At 42.5% G+C, this 20510-nt stretch overlaps 1 protein-coding gene across 2 annotated transcripts in view; it reads right to left on the bottom strand.

The window, feature by feature from the left end:
- SLC24A3 (solute carrier family 24 member 3) overlaps window positions 1-20510 on the bottom strand; it is a 343630-nt gene that overhangs the window by 24833 nt on the left and 298287 nt on the right. Inside the window, exons 10-15 of one of the 2 annotated variants that reach the window (XM_038397467.2) lie at window positions 20236-20369; window positions 15921-16081; window positions 15041-15305; window positions 12925-13091; window positions 10754-10868; window positions 9339-9451 (exon numbers count right to left, since the gene is read on the bottom strand). In XM_038397467.2, coding sequence (XP_038253395.2) covers window positions 9339-9451; window positions 10754-10868; window positions 12925-13091; window positions 15041-15305; window positions 15921-16081; window positions 20236-20369 — 955 coding nt within the window. Of the gene's footprint in view, window positions 1-9338; window positions 9452-10753; window positions 10869-12924; window positions 13092-15040; window positions 15306-15920; window positions 16082-20223; window positions 20370-20510 lie in introns of both variants that reach the window. The other variant, XM_038397466.2, reaches the window with a different exon arrangement.

The following is a 20510-nucleotide window of genomic DNA, read 5'->3' as shown; positions in this document are numbered from 1 at the left end:
TCCATGTGGGAACAAATGATTCCAAGAAAGGAGATTCACGATAGCCAAGATTCACTCCATGCTTCTGGCAAAGAACTAAAGATCACCTCGGTCCATCTTTTCCAAGATCTTCCCAGTGCCGAGTGTGAAAGGGAGAAGGATACCAGAGACCAAATGACAGAATTGGAGAAATGGAGGGCTGGAAAGGATCTCGAAGTCATCAAGCTCAGCCCCCCGCACTGAGGCAGGACCAAATAAACCTAGACCATCCCAAGCAGGTGTCTGTCCAGCCTGTTCTTATAAACCTTGAGTGACGGGGATTCCACAACCTCCCTTGGAAGCCTATTCCAGAGTGTAACTGCCCTTGGAGTTAGAAAGTTTTCCCTAATATCTAACCTAAACCTCCTTTTCTGCAGGTTAAACCCATTAATTCTTGTCCTACCTTCAGGGGACATGGAGAACAATTGATCACTGTCCTCTTTATAGCAGTCTCTAACATAACTGAACACTGTTATTAGCTCTCCCCTGAGCCTTCTTTTCTCAAGACGAAACATGACCAGTTTTTTCAACTTTTCCTCATAGGTCAGGTTTTCTAAACCTTTGATCATTTTTGTTGCTCTCCTCCGGACTCTCTCCAATTTGTCCACATCTTTCCTAAAGTGTGGCACCAAGAATTGGACACAGTGCTCCAGCTGAGACCTCACCAATGCTGAGGAAAGCAGGAGAATTACCTCTCATATTAAAATCCTGTTAATACCCAGAATAATAGCCTTTTTCACAGCTGCATCACATTGTTGACTCATATTCAATTTGTGATCCACAGTATTACCATCTAGCCAGTTATTACCCATTTTGTAGTTGTGCATTTGATTTTTCCTTCCTATGTGTAGTATTTTGCACTTGTCTTTATTGAATTTCATCTTGTTGATTTCAGACCACTTCTCCAATTTGTCCAGGTTGTTTTGAACTCTAATCCTGTCCTCCAAAATGCTTACCATCCCTCCCAGCTTGATGTCATCTGCAAACTTTAGAAGCATACTCTCCACTCCATTATCCAAGTCATTAATTAAAATATTGAACAGTACCAGACCCAGGATTGACCCCAGGGGGATCCAACTAGACACACCCTCCCAGTTTGGTAGCAAACCATTGATAACTATTCTTTGAGAATGGTCTGTCAACTAGTTATGCATCCATCTTAGAGTAATTTCATCTAGACCACATTTTCTTAGCTTGCTTATGAGACTCTCATGTGGGAATGTTTCAAAAGCCTTTCTAAAATCAAGATATATCACATCTATTTCTACTCCTCCATCCAGAAGGCCATTAGCCCTGTCAAAGAAGGCATGATTTGTTCTTGACAAATCTATGCTGGCTATTCCTTATGATCCTATTATCCTCCAGGTGCTTACAAACTGATTGTTTAATAATTTGATCCAGTATCTTTCCAGGTATCAAAGTTTGGCTGACTGGTCTATAATTCTCGTTCCTCTTTGTTCTCCTTTTTAGAGATAGGTTATATGTTTGTCCTTCTCTAGTCTTCTGGGACCTCACCTGTCCTCCGTGAGATGTTGAAGGTAATTGCTAGTGGTTCTGAGATAGCTTCAGCTAGTTCCTTAAGTTCCCTACGATGAATTTCATCAGGTCCTGCCAACTCGAATACATCTAACTAAATATTCTTTAACCTGTTCTTTATCTATTTTGGCTTGTATTCCTTCCCCTTGTTGTTAATATTAAGTGGGTTGAGTATCCGGTCACCATTAATCTTTCTAGTGAAGACTGAAGCAAAATAAGCATAAAACACCTCAGCTTTCTTAATGTCATCAGTTATTAGCTCTCCTTCCTCACTTGGGGCTAGTCTACATGGGCAACGCTAAAGCGCTGCCATGGCAGCGCTTTAACGTGCCTTGTGTGGTCGCAGTGCAGTGCTGGGAGAGAGCTCTCCCAGTGCTCTAAAAAACCCACCTCAACAAGGGGCGTAGCTCCCAGTGCTGGGGCACTGTTTACGCTGGCGCTTTACAGTGCTGCAACTAGCTGCGCTCAGGGGGGTCCGTTTTCACCCTCCTGAGCGAGAAAGTTGCAGCACTGTTAATTGCCAGTGTAGACAAACCCTAAGTAGAAGACCCACTCTTTCCTTTATCTTTCTTTTATACCCTAATGTATTTAAAGAATCTCTTCTTATTGCCTTTTATGTCCCTTGCTAACTCATTTTGAGCCTTAGCCTTTCTGATTTTGTCCCTACATGTTTGTGCTATGCTTTTCTATTCCTTAGCAATTTGTCCATGTTTCCATTTCTTGAAGAATTCCTTTTTGATCTTGATGAATGATGCACCCGTTTTGTAGATTCTCATGGCATTGGAATAATGCCTTCTGTGATAAATGATGTTTTGGATAAGGTCTCCATTTATGCTGATGTGTACCAACAGCCTGCATTCAAAATGTAGACAGGTTTTACACTACTTTGGAAAGTGGAAGGAAGGGAACTTCCATGAACTCAAACAATATGGTGCGGGCTTCCAAACACATAACAAGAGTTGGAGATTTTTTCCGAAATAAAAGCTGAGGAATAAAATAATTCATGCACTAAAATGTATAGTCACCAAAGCAAAGAGCATGGGAAACAAGCCAACAGAACCAGGAATGTCACTTACAATAGGATGGCTTGGGCACTGAACTGGGACTTGGGAGACCTGAGTTCTATTCCCAGCTCTGGCACTGACCTACTGTGTGAGTTTAGGGAAATCAATTCATCTCTCTCTGACTGGTTCCCTGCCCAGTCTTTACCAGTAAGCTTTTTTTTCAGGGACTCTATTTATATTATGTGTTTGTACTGAGCAAGATTTTTAAGGATATTTAGGTGCCAATGATTTCAATTGGAGTTAGATGCCTCCAGTGACTAGGATGATGGGCCTTGATTTCAGTTGGGGCCATTAGGTGTGGCTGTAATACACATAATAAATATATGTACCACAATAATACACATAATAAAAACATAAATAAATGGGCATGGGAATCCTGTTTTACAGGGTATTTGTGAGGCTTAATGTTTGTAAGACACTTGGAGATCCTTGGATGAAGCACAACACACTATTAACAATACAATGGGGCCTCACATTCAGAACTTTACCACTTAAACCTATTTCCTGCTATGAGCACTTGATCAGCTAGTTAGTGGGTAAAACCACATTACCACATAAGGTTAAAAAAATGTCAGCATCTATAAAATCATAGCACAGCACACTGCCAGTTGTGTGTACACATTGTGATACCCAAGCTTGTCACACAGATAAAGAAAAAGGAGTCAGATTCTGCTCTGCATTACACCAGTATAAAACCAGCATACACCACTGATTTCTTCTGGCTTTACATCAGTGTAAATGAGAGCAGAATTTGGCCACTGGTGATTATGAATCAGATGGGACAAAACAACAGACATAGAGGGATTTCACCAGACATTACATAGGAGAACAGACTAGGAGCAGATGTCAATCTGAATATCAGAGCATACAACTGATAGTGAAGTTCCCTGAAGGTGAACTTCAGATATTCTTGGTGACAAGGATATTTTGGATTATTAAAACAAGTATACTGCAGGTCCTGAGATGCTAAGAAACCTGTAGAATGTCTGTTAAGACCACTGTTTTGTCAGTTCTACAGAGAATTTTTTCTCAGGGACAAACTGTTTTAACCATGTCTGATATAGAAGGCCAGAGACAATGCTGTCACATTCTGTTCCTGTACTGGAATTGGACATAATGCTCCAGTGGATAATGAGATACTCTGCATCTGTTTGCATAAAAAGAAACTGGACACTGAATGAACTGACACTGGGAAGCATCTGCTGAAATGCTATAAAACAGACCCTGCCTATGGCTAGTTTCCAATGATCCATAGTTATTGCCTGGTGTCTTAAAGTGTGCAAGCTTCCTCTCCTAATCGAGAAGCTGTGCTAGGTAGTCAGGATGGCCATTACCATGCTCAGATAACAGGGTGATGGATGAAGTACAAGAACCTAAATAGGTTAGAAAAGAATAGAACAGATCAAGAGATTTTTCATGAGCAGTAGAAGATTCTTCCTCTGTAGCACGAGGGACAAGTGGAGTGAGATGTCTGATACCCCTTCTTCACATTCAACTCCTTTTGAGTTGAATGTTTGGATCAAGAAGAGGGAAAATGGCAAAAGCCTTGAGGTTTATTCAAGTTGGGCCAAGCCAGCTTAGGAGCTGGGCTAAATCCCTTCCCTTTTTTCTTTCTGTACCCCTACACTTTATTTAAATAAGAACGACTTCAGCTTCACACCTCTTTGTTTGTGGATTCTTGCTCTGGCCATTCTCCTCCAACAGAAGGATCCCTTTAGGGATCCCCACAGGCAGCCTCACTGACCTAGCCTCAGGAAGGGAGTGGGGCAGCATTAGTATGTGACTAGGGTTGTGTCTGCACTATGTTTTAAAACCCACAGCAGCGAGTCTCAGGGTCTACTGATGGGGCTTGTGCTTTGGCACTAAAACCAGCTGGAGCACAGAGTCTGAAGTCCAGGGTAGGGGGTGGGTCAGAGCCTAAGCTCCAGCCCGAACAGCAACATCTACACGTTGATTTTAGCACCACAGCACAAGCCCTGAGCACCTGAGTCTGTAGACCCAGGCTCAGACTTGCTGCCATGGTTTTAAAACACAGTGTAGACATACCCTCGGTACCACAGAAGCCCCCTGGCAGAGACTGATGAAGAGATGTACTGAATCAATGTTTCACTGGCTGGTCTGCCCAGGACCTTGTCCCAACCAGCAGATCCTTCCACTTTTTGGGCTGCACTGGTCATCACAGACCCTTTCGCTGCTTTCTGTCACCATTACCTGCCCGACAAGCAGGCTAACCAGTTCAGGGACCATGTGGATGGGTTTCCTCTGATGGATGATGGCATGAGCCCGAGCTAATTCTGGCCCAAGAAGCATATGATATGGGTGAAAATCCTGCCCCCCCCACCCCAAAATCAGGATTTCACCCTGTGTGTTTTAAGATAGTCATCCTGGACTGATTCAGCAAAGCATGGAAGCATGTGCCTAACTTTAAGCATGGACCTAAATCCCATTGACTTAATGTGACTTAAACATGTACTCAAGTGAAGAGATAGTTGGTAATTTTCCATCAAAAAGGTTTTTCTTTGGAAAATGTGGTTTCACAAAATCAAAAATTTTCCACGGGAAAACTTCAATTCTGCCAACATTTTTTAAAAAAAATTCTGTCAGGAAAACTGAAACATTATTTTGTTTTGGGTCAGGCTGTCCTGAATTGAAAGGTTTTGATTTGTTGAAATGACCTGAAATGTCTTGTTCAATATTAAACTTCATTTCCCTATGGTACTGAAGCAAACGAACCTATTCACATGCTTAAATTTAATCATGCGCTTAAGCGCATTTCTGGACTGGAGGCTTGACTTTCAACTCACTTTCTCTTTCCACCAGTGTCTTCGCTCCATTGGTCTTAAAGCTACAAGTGCCTTAACAGTTTGTTTATTAAAATGCATTTTTACCCTCTCAAATTTAATTTCAAATCCCTCATCCGACAATGGCATGATTCAGTTATCTTCCTCATTCCAGAGGCGTAATTTGCAGTTTTGGATGGTAACTTAGAAGTAAGTATGCTCAAACCGGCTTTTCTTTTTTTAATCTTTTCTTGTGTGTTTGTGTAGCGGGGGGAATGCTTCAAAGCTTCAGAAATAGCTTTGGGGACTTCCTCTTTTGAACGAGGCAATCCAAATTGGAAGTTGGGAACCTGCCAAACATTTAAAGAAATGGTAATTATTAGCTTTGAAATCTTCCAGTGTTTAACATGTAAGCAAAGTCATATTTGTCTCTTAAAAACATGGGCCCTGTTGTGCAGGGCCTTAACGATCTGAGTAAGCCTTGTTTGTGTGAGGAGTCCTAACACTTATTCTCACAAATCCCTTAGCGTAAGCTTTGTGTGGTTGTCTTCTCTATGTTGAATCCAGTACCAGGCACACCGACGGAGCGGAATAAATAATGAACAATCATAGTTCACAAATGTTGTCATTGTCAGCAGACTAAATCTGAGCCAAGTGGAATCTAGTCCTTACACGCCAGATACAGTTTTTAGTTTAGCTGGCTGTGGATTCTGGGCTAAATCAGGAACTGTTTGGCTCAACGCTGTCAGAAAGCATTTTCCTGTGCACCTGAGGAGGGATACCCTTTCCTGTGCCCTGCTCACTAGCACTCCCTACTCCCTTTGCACTTTACAAGATCCATGGGCTTTTCACTATGGTCTTGACTGTCCCTAGGTCTGTGGGTGCAGGGGGTAGTGGATGCCATGGGCCCATGACAGCCCTTACTTGCAGCAGGTGGGCAAGGGTGTGTGTGGTTACAGCCTTGACTCTGGCCCCACAAAACTTTGGCCAGTTGAGCTGACACAGGCGTGCAATCCTTTGCTGCTGGTATAGGTTCAGGAACAAGAGGGAAGCACAGTACAGCCCTCCTTAGCCAGGCACGTTGGGCTTGATCCTACAATGTGCTGAGCGCTCTGGGCCTGACCTGGTGAAACACTTCAGCACATGCTTAAATTAAGCAAAGGAGCAGTGCCACTGTATGAGCCAGGCAGGTCAAGACATCTTGGCTGTTCTAAAGAAAACTTGTTTGGATTTGTGCCTCTGACAATCCTTCATGGAGCAGGTACAGTGTATTTTGTCTGAATTTTACCACTAAGTGTGTAAAGGGCTTCTTCCTGACAGATGTTGGAGCAACGCAACCCTGATCCTGCAAAGCACTTAAGCACATGCTTAACTTTAAGCACATGACCATGAGTAGTTAGTGGGAGTATAAAAAGGACTGTACTTTCTCAGTAAATAACTGTCCAAGGCTCAGTACACACTCAAATCAAACACAGCTATCTTCAGAACATCTAAAGGCACATCTGCTCAATGAGGACTATTTCCATGCCTGATTTTACATTTCAACCCTCAGCCATTTCAGCTGCAGAGATGTTCAAAAAAATGATGCAAGAAGTATTTTCAAATAGGGAAAATGTCAGAACTCTTTTGTTCCCACTTTGCAAACGAGTCACCTTTAGGCAGACAAGGAGTCAGGAACATTTCGGCCCACAAGGCGAAATTTTAAAAAAGGTACATGTGCTTGAAAACAAAGGATTAGACTGAAAAATGTTACACAGCCTGAAGCATAGACACTGCTGCTGGTTCCACTGAAGTGCACCCTTAGTAACTGCCTTGAAATCTTACTTAGATTGTAAGATCTTTGGGCAGGGACTGTCTTTTTTGTTCTGTGTTTGTACTGTGCCCAGCATGGTGGGGTTCGGGTCCATGACTAGAGCTCGTAGGTGGTATGGTAACATAAATAATGATGATGATAATTAAAAGGAGATAATGTAACTGTGTCATTCAGTGACTAACATTGGAGAAAAAGGAAAAGTCAGATTTCAAAACTGCATTTTCCTTTTTCAAAAATCTTTAGGCTGAATATCTGAAGTACAAGATATGGGGGTTTGCAACAGAACTACACAGTCTAGTGTCTGTCTCTAAACTAGTTTAAATTATGTTACCGACTTCCCCGAAGGAATGAAGCATAATGAAAAATTGTTTCCTCGGAATAATTTAAAAAGCTATTTTAAAATTGCTGTTAGGGTGACTTTGTGGCTAGACATAACAGGCTTTCTCCCTAAATTTTCTATAATTACAACAGGGTATGACACATATGAAAAATGCACCATTCATTGATCAGGTTTAGCACCAACGTCTCAAAAATTAGCCAATGACTTTTTCTAACACTTCCCAAATTACAGAAAAAGAGTGATTCCTCTGTTGTTCCCCCCTCCATCAGTCATGTTCTTTCCCCTCACAAGAAACAGAACATAATCTCAAACGTAAATGATTACTGCAGCTTCACAAAGAAATTCCAAATGTAATCTAGGAGATAGAGTAACCAGGCACTAAAAAACCTATTATCAAATTTTTCCTCACCATTTAACTATACAGGAAGATATAAAGTGAAGGTGAGCATGAGACAATAAGGGACAGATACTCAGCGGGTGTATTGTTATAGCTCCAATGACTTCCATGAAGCTATGGCAATTTACACACGATGAGGATCTGCACTTAAGTATCAAAAGATTGTTCCACAGGTAAAGCTGTACAAATGTTATATACAAAAATCTGTATTAAAAGAATGATAAGGTTGCAAAGTCAAGCACTCAAATGTTAGGAAATGCCAGAATTAAGGTTGCCTGGGCAACATTAATTCGCCCATCTTGTGTGTATATGTTATGATACAGTATATATCTAAATGATCACCGTAAAATCTTAGTGTCTTTCATTTAGAATTAATAGCAATACAAAGTCTCTAGTGGACTTGAGGGAGTCTCTGATACTTCTCCCTTTATGGGCACCCTAACTCTGGTTTTTGACCACCGTCACACATTTAGTAAATATTTTCATGGAACTACCCACAACAATGTCCAGGTCATTTCCCTGAGTAGTTAGTTATCTTAGTATCTTGCAATATTAAGAAGCAGTTCAAATGATTCTTTCCTATGTGCATCACCTTGCACTTGCGAACAAAAAATTTAATCTGTTATCATGTTCCCTAGTCACCTAACTTTGTTAGACTACTCTGGATCCTCACAGTCGTCTCTAGTCTTAACTCACCTAAATAATTTTTTGCCACTTGCAAATATAACCATCTCAGTATTCCCTCCTTTTTCCAGATTATTAATTGATCTATTAAACAACATATACTTAATATAGTTCCTTAGGGCACCTCCTCTGTTCAACTTCTCCTATGCTGAAAACTGATCATTTATTTCTATACTCTGTTTTCTGCCTCTTTAGTGATATTCTGATCCATGGTATTGTTTTACCCATCATCCTGTGATATTTAATTTTCTTAACAGCCTCCTTCATTTACTAGTTTATTGACATGCTCCAAGAATTCAAATGGCTTAGTGAGGCATGATTTTCCTTTCCAGAAGCTATGCTGGTTTGTTCCTATCCAAACTTTTTCATCTATGTGTTTTATCATTCTATTTTTATCCCTTCAGAGTAGAGCTCTCAGTCTATTATTAAGCAATTTACCTCTGTCTTGCTCATGTATCTATTCAAAATACAGTATAATATGGTATCTTATTGCAGTTTGGGCTATTGCATTCAACAGGAAATAAAAATACTCATGCCACAAATCTTAGACAGAATTAACTACAATTTCCCTAAATCATACATAGGTATTGCTATTTGCTCACTCAAATTTCAACTGAAAGAACTTTAATGTGACAGAAAACATGATAGAAGCCTAAAAGAAATATTTGTATTTAATTAAAAAAAATCAATCAAATTTAGGACTTACATATGAACCATAATCCACTGCTAGAGTCTGCAGAGCCCATGGGAGACCCAGGCCAATTAAAATATCAAAAACGTTACTTCCAATGGAGTTCGATACAGCCATATCCCCCATGCCTGCAGAAACAGGAATCAGGGTACAATCAGTCATTTCAGTAAAGGCTTCTTGCTCTTCAACAAGAATATCTGCATCTGAACTACTCCTGACTCTGCATAGATTAACACTGGCTAGATTTGGTCTTTCTTTATAACTGATGCTCATTTCTTAAAAATATATGTATATATATATATATATATATATGGGCATACTGGGGAAGCGTATGTTTCACCAAAAAACATCCTCTTGGCCTCCTAAAGCAGTATTGCCAACTCAATTTTTCTTAAAGCTCCAGCTTCTGGAGTAATGGAAATCTGTTTTCATTAAAAATAATTTTCCAGCCCTCCTGGTTATGGAGAAAAGCTGGAGAAAATTACTCAAATGCCCCCAAAGTCTCAGAAACCAGAAGACAAATAAATTTATTCCTTAATTTTCAAGTTAAACATATTTTTTTGAATGCTTGGCATTGGCTATGCTGCTAAAGCATGGTCCAGATTCAGTAGTGGCCTTTTACCTTCTCTGTGATGGCAAGTTAGTTCTAGGACAATCTCCTGTTCCCTCTGCAAATATTAAATTTCAAATCAGCGTTGATTTCACTCATCAGAACCTCTCCCTGCTGCTCTTTTGGACATATTAGTATGCCACAAAAGTAGTCCAGGCCCACCCCCACAAATTTGACTGATTGATATAAGCAGCCCTTCCCAATTGTTAAGTGGAACCAACACAAGATTCCAAGGGCCAGTTCCTCTGCTCTAATGGAGCTATGAGAATTTCCACCAGCTGATGATCTGCCTCTAGAGGCATAAGAACCTGAAAAGAACAGAAGGACGGAGGCTGTTCTACCTCATCTGTGTCATACCCTTCTGCCCATACTGCCCTGCCCAGAGTATAGCTCTGGAAACCTATGGTTCTGAATAATACAGAGTGGATGTCCAAAGGCTGCAATGGTTTCAAGTAATTATGTCTATTACAGATCGGCTGGAGTTTTATTTCAAACCTTTGCATCTTTGCCACATCTTGGAAACCATGTATTACAAAACCCGAGTAGCAAACATACCCATTTTTCCAGTTGAGCTAGTAAAGGAGAACTGGGGAATGCTCATGTCTTGCCCTTCAGCCCCAGCTTGTTTTTTCAAAGCTTGGACCCCCTGAGAACAGCATCTGGACACCTCAGGGAAGATGCACTTTCATATCATCCCCTTTATTGGGAAAGCTTATCTGGAGGCTAGCAAGCCATACTTCCTCTCTACCTCCTTAAAAGGCAGTGGACATGTAGGAGATGCTTTCACATCCATGTTTGCTAATATAGGAGGTAAACCTACCTTGTCTTGCTACTATAAGGCTAGCCATGCAGTCCGGCACGCTGGTTCCAGCTGCCAGGAATGTGATACCCATGATCACGTCTGGAATACCCAATGTGTAGCCAATGATCGTAACCTAGAGAAATAAGTGGAACTGTCAGGAGGCTTAAATTTATTTAAAACCTAGTCAAACTTGTCCCTACATTTCAATATGATCTGGGTCAGTTTCTATAACTAAGTTTGATGGTGATGCAAAAGAACTTCTTAAAAAGGGAAAATTAAGAAAGGGAGGGGTTTAATGGGCAGGGCAACTGGCATAGGGTCAGGAAACCTGAGTTCTATTCCCCACTCTGCCATGGACCGTTGACAAGCCACTTCAACTCATGAGGCCTCTCTTTTCTCTACACCCTTTATCTGCTGTGTCTATTTGAACTGTAAACTACTTGGGGCAGGGACTGTCTGTATGGTGCCTAGCACAATAGGAGCCTGATCTTCGAGAGGTGTTTTGCCTTCCTCTGAAGCATGGGGCACGGGTCACTTGCAGTTTAAACTAGTGTAAATGGTGGATTCTCTGTCACTTGAAGTCTTTAAACCATGATTTGAGAACTTCAGTAACTCAGCCAGAGGTTAGGGGGCTCCTACAGGACCAGGTGGGTGAGGTTCTGTGGCCTACAATTTGCAGGTCAGACTAGATGATCATGATGGTCCCTTCTGGCCTTAAAGTCTATGAATTAGAGCCATTAGGCATTATTATAATACAAATAATAGTTAATTAATCATGAAAACCGAAGATAATTATACCATAAGCATATTGTAGTCAGGGGTACAGCCTCAAGTCAGTGCAGGCAACTTAACACACAAGAGATACTGCTAACCATCTTCATGTCTTTTGGTATGCATGTTACAATCTATTAGAGTTCTTTGAATCACTATGCATTTTGGAACATTGGAAGCTCTTGCTTAGAACTTATCATCAATGCAAGTTACACTAGTGGTCATATCTACTTGCAAGGAGTGACATAAAAAAGTTCAGTTCAGGATAATACTTGATTTTCATACTCTCTAAAATGTAGTCTAACAAATTTGAACCATATGTTATAAGCAACACAGTGATCCTGTGGCTTCTGGTATTCCAGCTTTGGAAAGGTTGGACTCGTTCTTAAAAACAGTTCATCCTCTCAAATGAACATTTTGGGGGCAGGGGAGACTACTCACTCTCCATTTTCTGTTTAGGGAATTAAGACTTTCTTAAAAAATTATTTTGCAAGATTTTGGCTTGGCTCTGAGAGAAAAACCTGACCTTAATTTTGCATTCAGTATAGGAGTTAATTGTGCATTGGCTGGAAGATTTCTCTAATTTCTGATCTCCAGTGAAGAAGGCGTGTTCAGTTCTTTAGAAATAGATTAGATGTATTTCTGTAGTTCTAAAATCAGAATAAGTGGTCAAACACCAAGTTCCCCCAAACCCTTCTCTGCACCCCATAACTGTCTGTTTTTTCCTCAAGACAGCTGGGATTGGAAAGGAAGTATGATCCATGCTGCATTGCTGGCATTATTATAACTGGGGTTACAGAGATGTTATCACCTATCCAATTGTCTAATGAGGCCTGCAGCAGCTTAATGAACTAACAAGCACACAGGACTGTAATTGCAGAGAATAAGCCAATTACATTTGGATGGCTTCTGTTCATTTTATTGATCCCCAACCACCTTTTAAATAACAAGCTAGAAATAGATTAAGTAGTTCCTATTGAGTAGAGTAGTAATGCAGAAAAATGAGCCAGCCAAAAGGCTGAGTTTCATGGCTTATCATGCGCAGGGGATGGGGTATAGCATGTCAGCCCTGCCTTTCAAACTTACTTACTTACTTAGAAAAAGAGAGAAAGTAATTAAAGAGTGTAAATTCTCATTTACACTAAAGCCTGTGTACCCTATTCTGGTGGTAACGCAGCCTTAAATTGTGTGTTAGTGGAATTTACTCCCAAATTAAAAACCTGGGGCTAAAACCTCTGGCCCCAGTGACATCAGTGGGAGTTTTGCCCCAACTTCAATGGGGTGAGCATTGGACCCTGCCGTGTAAAGGGGCTTTAGCATACACGGGAACTGATGCTGATGGAAAGAGACGTCCATTGACCTCAACAGGCTCTGGACGCAGCCCCAAGTCAGCTTCCTCCCCTCCACTCAATACGTACCATCCACACCATCACGTAGGATAAGGCTGCAATCCAGAGGGTAGAGGAAGCAAAGGTGACCATGAACCATTTTTCCCAGTAGGGCTTGTTGCAGTTGGGCACCGTGAAGTGCAGGAGGAAGCTCAGTGGCCAGGTGAAGAGCCACTTCAGGATTTCCATTTTGCCAGCTGCCAAAAACAAAAGGGGACAACCATACATCTCTGCCCCATCCTCTCTGCTTTAACCCTGAGCAGGATTTATTATGTGTATTGTGCTCACAGCAAGAAATGCTGAACTCCCTACAAACACATAACAAAGAGGCAGTCCTTTCCCAAGAACATACAAGCTGAGGATCAGACAAGGGGCAGGGAGATGCAAGAGGAGCACAAGGGGACTGAGATGATCCCAATTACTGTGATAAGCCATGGTCATAGCACATCAGCTGCCTAGCTGCTGTCAGGTATTTTGTAGGTATCATAGAAGAAGAGAGTTTTAAGGAGGGATCTGATCTAGTGCCCTGGCTCACAGAGCCTCCTGATAGCATTCTTAGAGCCTTCATTTTCCCCTGCTTGAGCACCACCCTCTTACTACAGTTCAGCTTTTTGGGTGAGTAGCCCTGGAAAAGGACGTGCTGTGAAACCACTCTGTATCTGGCAGGAGCAGTCCCTTATAGGGGCTGAGTATGCTGGCTAATTTGCAGCCCAGGTCTGTGTGTGCCCAGGATTGTCACCCATCACAGATTCATGGAATTCATCCCAGTTTTCAAACGGCCAATCCTGAGCTGGCATGCCTAGTACTAGGGGGGTAAAGGGTGGAACTGATGTAATTTCTGCACCCGCACAGTGTTACCGCATGCTGGTAAAGGTACAGTAACAGGGCAGCACTGCATCATGAGATGACACTAGGATGTTGCCAGCCCTGGGAAGATGTCAAAGTGGGGACCAAGACTGGAAAATAAACCCCAAATGTGGCCACTTAAGGCCCATCTACACTGCCGGAGTGGTGTAAATGACACTCAGGACTTAAGGATGTTGAACATAATGTGCAAACAGCTCATTGGCACTAAGGCCCCCTTACACCTCTCTGGAAGTATAAATGGGGACATAAAATAGGAGTAAACTATATTCACACACACTTGACTGCCCCTTTGTACAGCCAGTATAGGGGGCTTGGTGCAGTTGAGAACTAGGCGCTGATGTCACGTTCACCATTGTCCTGCATCTTGGTAGTTGTTTAGATCAGTGCAAATTGATGATAAAAGGCCACAGTTCTGACTGTTTTTGCAGTCCAGGCAGACTACGCAGCTCATCATGGGCGAATCTACACTGGGAATAAAGGAATCACTACAAAAGGTTTTTTCTCCTGCTGATAATAGCTCATCTTAACTAATTAGCCTCTCACAGTTTGTTTGGTAACTTCCAACTTATCTGTATGTATATATATATATATCTTACTATATGTTCCATTCTATGCATCTGATGAAGTAGGCTGTAGCCCACGAAAGCTTATGCTCTAATAAATTTGTTAGTCTCTAAGGTGCCACAAGTACTCCTGTTCTTTTTAGGAATAAAGGTTTGTTCTTCCCTCATGATAGTGAACTAGTATAAACAGGTGTTAACAGGTCAAGGTAGACTGTAGGCTCCTCTACACTTTTAACCTGCTATCACCTGTTAAAACTATCGACTGCCTTGCCTTCACTAGGATTTAACTTAACATGAGGAAAAATCCCAGTATGTGGTTTTTAAAGGTGTTTACTTTGACCTAACACCTGTTAATAATACCACTGCCTTGTCTTCAGTAGGCTTTCACCATGTGTTGTTACCAGGTTGTAGATAACACAGATAAAACCACACCTTTTTCCCTAGTCCAGACAAGTCTTAGGTGTCTGTAGCAGTTACAGCAGCCTGGTTGGGTTCTGTTACATTCCACTCTATTGTTACTTCCATCAGAGGGGAGGAGGCCTTATCTAGTTAAACCAGATGGACACAATCCCATTTCATCAATGATTAGGAATTAAACTGTTATGGTCAGAACGATGGGGTTATCCGAGAAGCACCTAGAATTTCAAATGTAACTGTCATGCTGTTTGGTGTTTTCAGAGTTATACTGAAACAAGGAAAGCCCAAGAGCTTCTTACAGGGTAGGTCAAAAGGAGTGTAAGGTCCGTCATTATCATCCTCCTCTTCCTCCTCTTCCTCATCATTCTCGTTGTTCTCATTGTCCTCGTTCTCGGTCTCATTTCCAGCCTCAGCCATGTCCTCATCTCTTCGGGTCCCATTCACGCCCCTTTCAGTGGAGTTGCTGGGGCCTGTCCCGTTCTCCAGGGCATGTTTGATAGGAATTTTGATAGCCACTTCCGATTCCCCATTGGTGTAAGCTCTGCTGTTTATCAGCCTTTGCCTCTGGAAACAGAGTTACAAAGTCTTGGTGAAAAAGAGATTATAAAAAAAATAAAGAGAGATCCGAAGAACTTTGTAAAAACAGGTTTGAAAAAATATAGAGACAGATCCTCAACTGGTGTAATGTGACATCTACATCTACTGAGGATCTGACACAAATACTATCTTTTCAGTAAATGAAGGACTGAGTATAACAGAATCTAAAACACCGAAAGCACAGGTCAGATATTAATCCAAGTTACATTGGTGTAAATTTGAAGTCTACTGAAGTCAATGGAATTACAGAGTTTGTAGAACCAGTGTAAGTGAGATCAGAATGAGACCAGTGTCTGGGAGCATCTTCTCTTGGGGCAGAGCTGGAGGGGAGGGAATGGAACCCTTCTGCCATTTAGTGCGATCTGGTACATTGTATAGAAAAAGCGTTCTCTTCAGGTATCTCATCAGGGAATAGTGTCAAGGGATGGCTTAGCAGCATACTTGGACGGGGTGAGGGAGATGAGAAACTCCATCAGAGCACAGAATGCTGGTCAGTCTCCCTTCAGTCTGAAGACTGCTGTGGGAGTAGATGAGTTCAGGATGGACACAGACTCAGGCTGAGGAGCAAGGAGTAACACGTACCTCGTTGATCAACATGCGACTGGCCATGGAGAGACGGGTTTTGGGAGGAAAGTGGCTGGTTATCATTATCCGGAGCCCAGCCTCAGAGAAGGAAAGCTGGTGTGGGTAGGCAGACAGCAGCTCGTCCACCATGATCACCGAGGCTTTACGATGGAAATTCCCTGCAGAGAATTCACAGAGAAAGGAGTGAGGTACCTTGCTTGCTGATCCAGTGGCCCCTCTCAGAGTGAAAGAGTTCTACAATCCTCCCTCTTTTCAAAACTAGCAGACTGAACAGTCAACTTTGCATTAGATCAACAGGTTTTCCATCTTTTTTTCACACTGCAAACCACCCCATAAGAGAGCAACCCTTTCCTCTCAGCACCCTAGCCCCCAGGAGCTTAGGAACCATTTGGCAAGAGTGGTCCAGGAAAGATGACCGCTAGCTCCCACACCACAGTACATGGTTCTCAAAAGGTTGAATTCAGTGAATCATAAAGATTCGTGGGCCCAGGGTGAGTCACTCAATTTCAGACACTGGCATCTAAAGTGCCTCTTCTCTCAGTCACTTCTGTCCTTGAGCAACTGGATTTTCAAATAAATCTCTCACTTGGCCCACCATTGAGGCTTTTCATTGCAAAATCTAACCTACTCTCAAGAATGTATCACACAGTTACTACACACAATGATTACACTCCAAAGAGCAGATGTACCACTGCAGTAGATGCCATCTGGTGCTTAGGCCTGTGGTACTGGCTGCATTGATTCCAAAAGCATAATCTTTACTTGCATGAGGATATAATCCTCATCCACCATTTCATCATTTATTGGGGCAGGTAGCTTTTGCTGTGTATCTGTAGCGCAATAGGGCAAACTAAATGCAGGTTCTTAGATCCTTGGGCAGTGCGCTCAGTGCTGGAAAGGGGCACCAAATCTGAGAGCAAGTGAGGCACTGCTGTTCTGTGATGGCAACTCACCTGCTGCTGACCCAATATGCAGAACCTATCCTAAGCGGCCAGAGAAGAAGGACACGAACAGAAGGCATTTCAGCTCACTCTAGTTGTACCATATGGCTGAGGTCAAATCCTCATCCCTCTGAACTCAAACAACAACATCCCATAAGCTATTTGGGGGAAGGAACATCTTTTTGTTCTGTGTTTGCACAGATCCTAGCACAATGGATTCTGGTCCATAACTGGGGCTTTAACATGCTACCACAATTAATAACTATTATTATTGTTATTTTATAGATATTGCCACAAAGAACAATATGTTCTCAGCCTTAGCTCATTAAGGAAACATTTTGCCTGGGTATTTTCTTTGTTTTTACTGAAGTGGGAAAAGGTGTTATTTTTATGCTAGTATAAACCAAAATGGCGGAACTGTTGTTTCTTGAAACTTTTGTCAAACCTATATTTCAAGACTGCTCATGAGAAACGCAGCAGGCCCACGGGGCTTTCAATTTTTGGGCAGAACTCAGGAATTAATAAAAATGACCCAAAAATATTTCACAGTTCAAAATACAGAAACCGGGTCCAGAAAGGCAGAGGCTCAGAAAGTGACTAGAAATCTGAGACCCTTGCAGTAGATTTCAGAGTAGCAGCTGTGTTAGTCTGTATCCGCAAAAAGAAAAGGAGGATTTGTGGCACCTTAGAGACTAACAAATTTATTTGAGCATAAGCTTTCGTGAGCTACAGCTCACTTCATTCATCGGATGAAGTGAGCTGTAGCTCACGAGAGCTTATTCTCAAATAAATTTGTTAGTCTCTAAGGTGCCACAAGTACTCCTTTTCTCCTTGCAGTAGAGTTTCACTCCAACTTCATATGTATTATTTGTATTATTGTCGCACCTAGGACCCCTAGTCATGAAACAGCTCTCCCTAGTGCTAGGCACTTTACAAACACAGAAAAACCACAGTCCTTGCCCCCAAAGAGTTTACTGTCTAAGCTGGTAAAAACAATGCGGTATGTGAGCTAATACTGCAGACTAGCATGTGAAACAACACTGGAGATTTTCAGTCAGTCATTTCTTGGCTACTAGTGGCCAGTTGCCAGATAAACATTGAAACAATTTTCAAAAAGTGAAGAAACATCTCTTCTCTCAAAAGACTTGTCCGAGTAACCACAAAGTTTCAAAATAAAAAAGCCACTCAGACATGAGAAATGTCACGCAGAAAGGAATTATTTGTAGAGAAGTGTGTGTAAACGAATCCATAACTGAAACTCTTATTTGTGTTAGTAATCCTGATGTCAGCTGGTTACCTGAATGACTAAGGCCTGGTCTACGCTTAATTTTTTTCTGGCCTAACTATGTCAGTAAGGGGTGTGATTTTCTGCAGAAGTAGCTATGATGATTAAGGCCACAGCGCAGACACAATTATATGCTTGCATTGCTTATTTCACTTCCTCAAACCAGAATAAAATATATTGGCATAAGCACTTTTATACCAGTATGTAACAGGATCAGCTGTCTCCTTTGCACCCCCTCATGGCCTGTATGCGTGCGCGCTGGGCCAGAGGGGACTGGCTCTGCAATACCATACCACAATTTCCCCTTTGGTTTAGAGTCACTAAGGAACGCCACACAGTCCAAAGATGGAAGACAAAAGTCCCTTGCTGGGGTTCTACCTTGAGTCCAAATAAACTGAAAAATAAGTCTCTTCCATCCAGACCTCAGCTGGGCCCTGCCCCTCCTCCCTGAGGGACTGTCTCATCCTGCTCAGTACCCAGCCTAAGCCAGGAAAGCTAATGGTCCAACCAGCTGACCAAATTCAGCGATGAGTCTGCCTGAGGCACCTTGTGCATATGCTAAGATCCTGCTCCCTGAGCAGCTGGAGAAGACCCAATCCCTGTCCTGCCTTCTCCCTCCTCTGTGCTCCAGCCTCTGGCTCTCAGGCAGAGCTGGCGCTGGGCATAAGCAGACTAAGCAATTGCTTAGGGCCCTGAGCAGCTCAAAGGGGGCTCCTTATTCACTATTTTAGCACGTGTCGTGTGTTGGGGGTGGATATTCCTGCTTAGGGCCCCCAATGGGGTGTGGGAGGGGGTGAGAGCTCCGGATGGGGGGTATGGGCTGAGGGGCTTGGGGTACAGAAGGGGGCTCCGGACTGGGGGCGAGGGGTTTGGAGTGCGGGAGCAGGCTGAGGGCTGGGGCAGGGGTTAGGTGTGGAAGGGGGCTCATGGCTGATGTGTGGGAGGGGGTGCGGGCTTCAGGTGGAGGCTCAGGGCTGGGGGGGGAGGTTGGGTGTGGGAGGGGGTTCCAACCTGGGGCAGAGGGTTTGGGGTGTGGCTCTGGGAGGGAGTTAGGGTGCGGGAAGGGATTCCGACCGGACTTTTAGCAACCCAGTCAGCACTGCTGACCGGAGCCGCCAGGGTCCCTTTTTGACTGGGGATTCCGGTCAAAAACTGGATGCCTGGCAACCCTATATTAGAGTGACCTTTTTCCAGTTTAAACTTATGTCAGTTTGGAAGATGTTTAAGTTAAGGCAAAAAAAAAAGCCACTCTAATTCCAGAATAAGAATGTCCACAGAAGGAGTCATTCTGGTATAACTATAGCAGTATAATTATACTGGTATAACTGGAAATATCTCCCATATAGACAAACCCTGATCTGAAATGAGAGGGTCCACACAGAGGTTTGTAAATATAATGGGCCAGACTCTCAGCTGCTGTAAATTGGTGTAGCTCCACTGAAATTAATACCAATTTACACCAACTCAAGAACTGACTGAGAAGGGCAGCAGCAGTTCAATCTTGATCCAGAGCAGTAATTTTAGCTGGCAGAAAGAGCTGTCTAATACAAGGAAAACCCCAGTTTGCAGAAGTGGCAAGAGCACATGCATAGCTCCCTAACTGCAAATCAATTCTAGGGTCAGGAAAGGAAGTGCATGAGTGACCACTTCCTTACCTTAACTGGGGGTAGCAGAAAAACTCGAGCTGTTTTCCTGCTGCTACGTTTCTATGGTGCTCACTGGATGACGACTGTAATTAGCGTTCTGTAGGGAATTCTGAACTGCATCATTTGTAGAACTGCTCTCACTCTCTGCTGGGAGCATGTCTCTGTGCGCACTGCCCCAGTGAAGGGAATCCTAGACTAAGAAGTTTCAGGGGAAGTGTTCTCTAAGGATGGGAGGCACACAACTGGAAATGGACCTGCATCCACTGTAACTGCATTGCCATCTGGTGGTATGGATTACAAACAGGCCAGTTCTTCTATATTCCCCTTCATCTCAATCCCTGACAATACAGAACCATCCTGTGTAGTTTAATTACTAGCAAACGTGAGTGAGGATTATTCAGAATAAACAAAAAAGCAGCATGACTTACTGGAACAGTTACCTTTCTTTAGTAATACCACTGTGGCGTCACAATTGCTGTTATCATCCATTTCTGTGTTATTTGATAATCCGTTAACCATATTTGCAGCATTTTTTGTCTTCCTTTCAAAACAGTGATGTAAGGAGGAATTAAACCTATGCAAAGAAAACAAACACCTGCTGTATCTCTGTTCCCTATATGCAGCTTTCCCAACAGCCCGTCTTTTCTTGAACCAGACCACGAATGACCAAACTATAGCATACTAGAGGGCAAGGAAGGCCCTGTGGTTTTAAAGA

Source organism: Dermochelys coriacea, chromosome 3 (genome assembly GCF_009764565.3).
Source record: "Dermochelys coriacea isolate rDerCor1 chromosome 3, rDerCor1.pri.v4, whole genome shotgun sequence".
NCBI lineage: Eukaryota > Metazoa > Chordata > Testudines > Dermochelyidae > Dermochelys > Dermochelys coriacea.
This window is presented reverse-complemented; position numbering and strand designations above follow the sequence as displayed.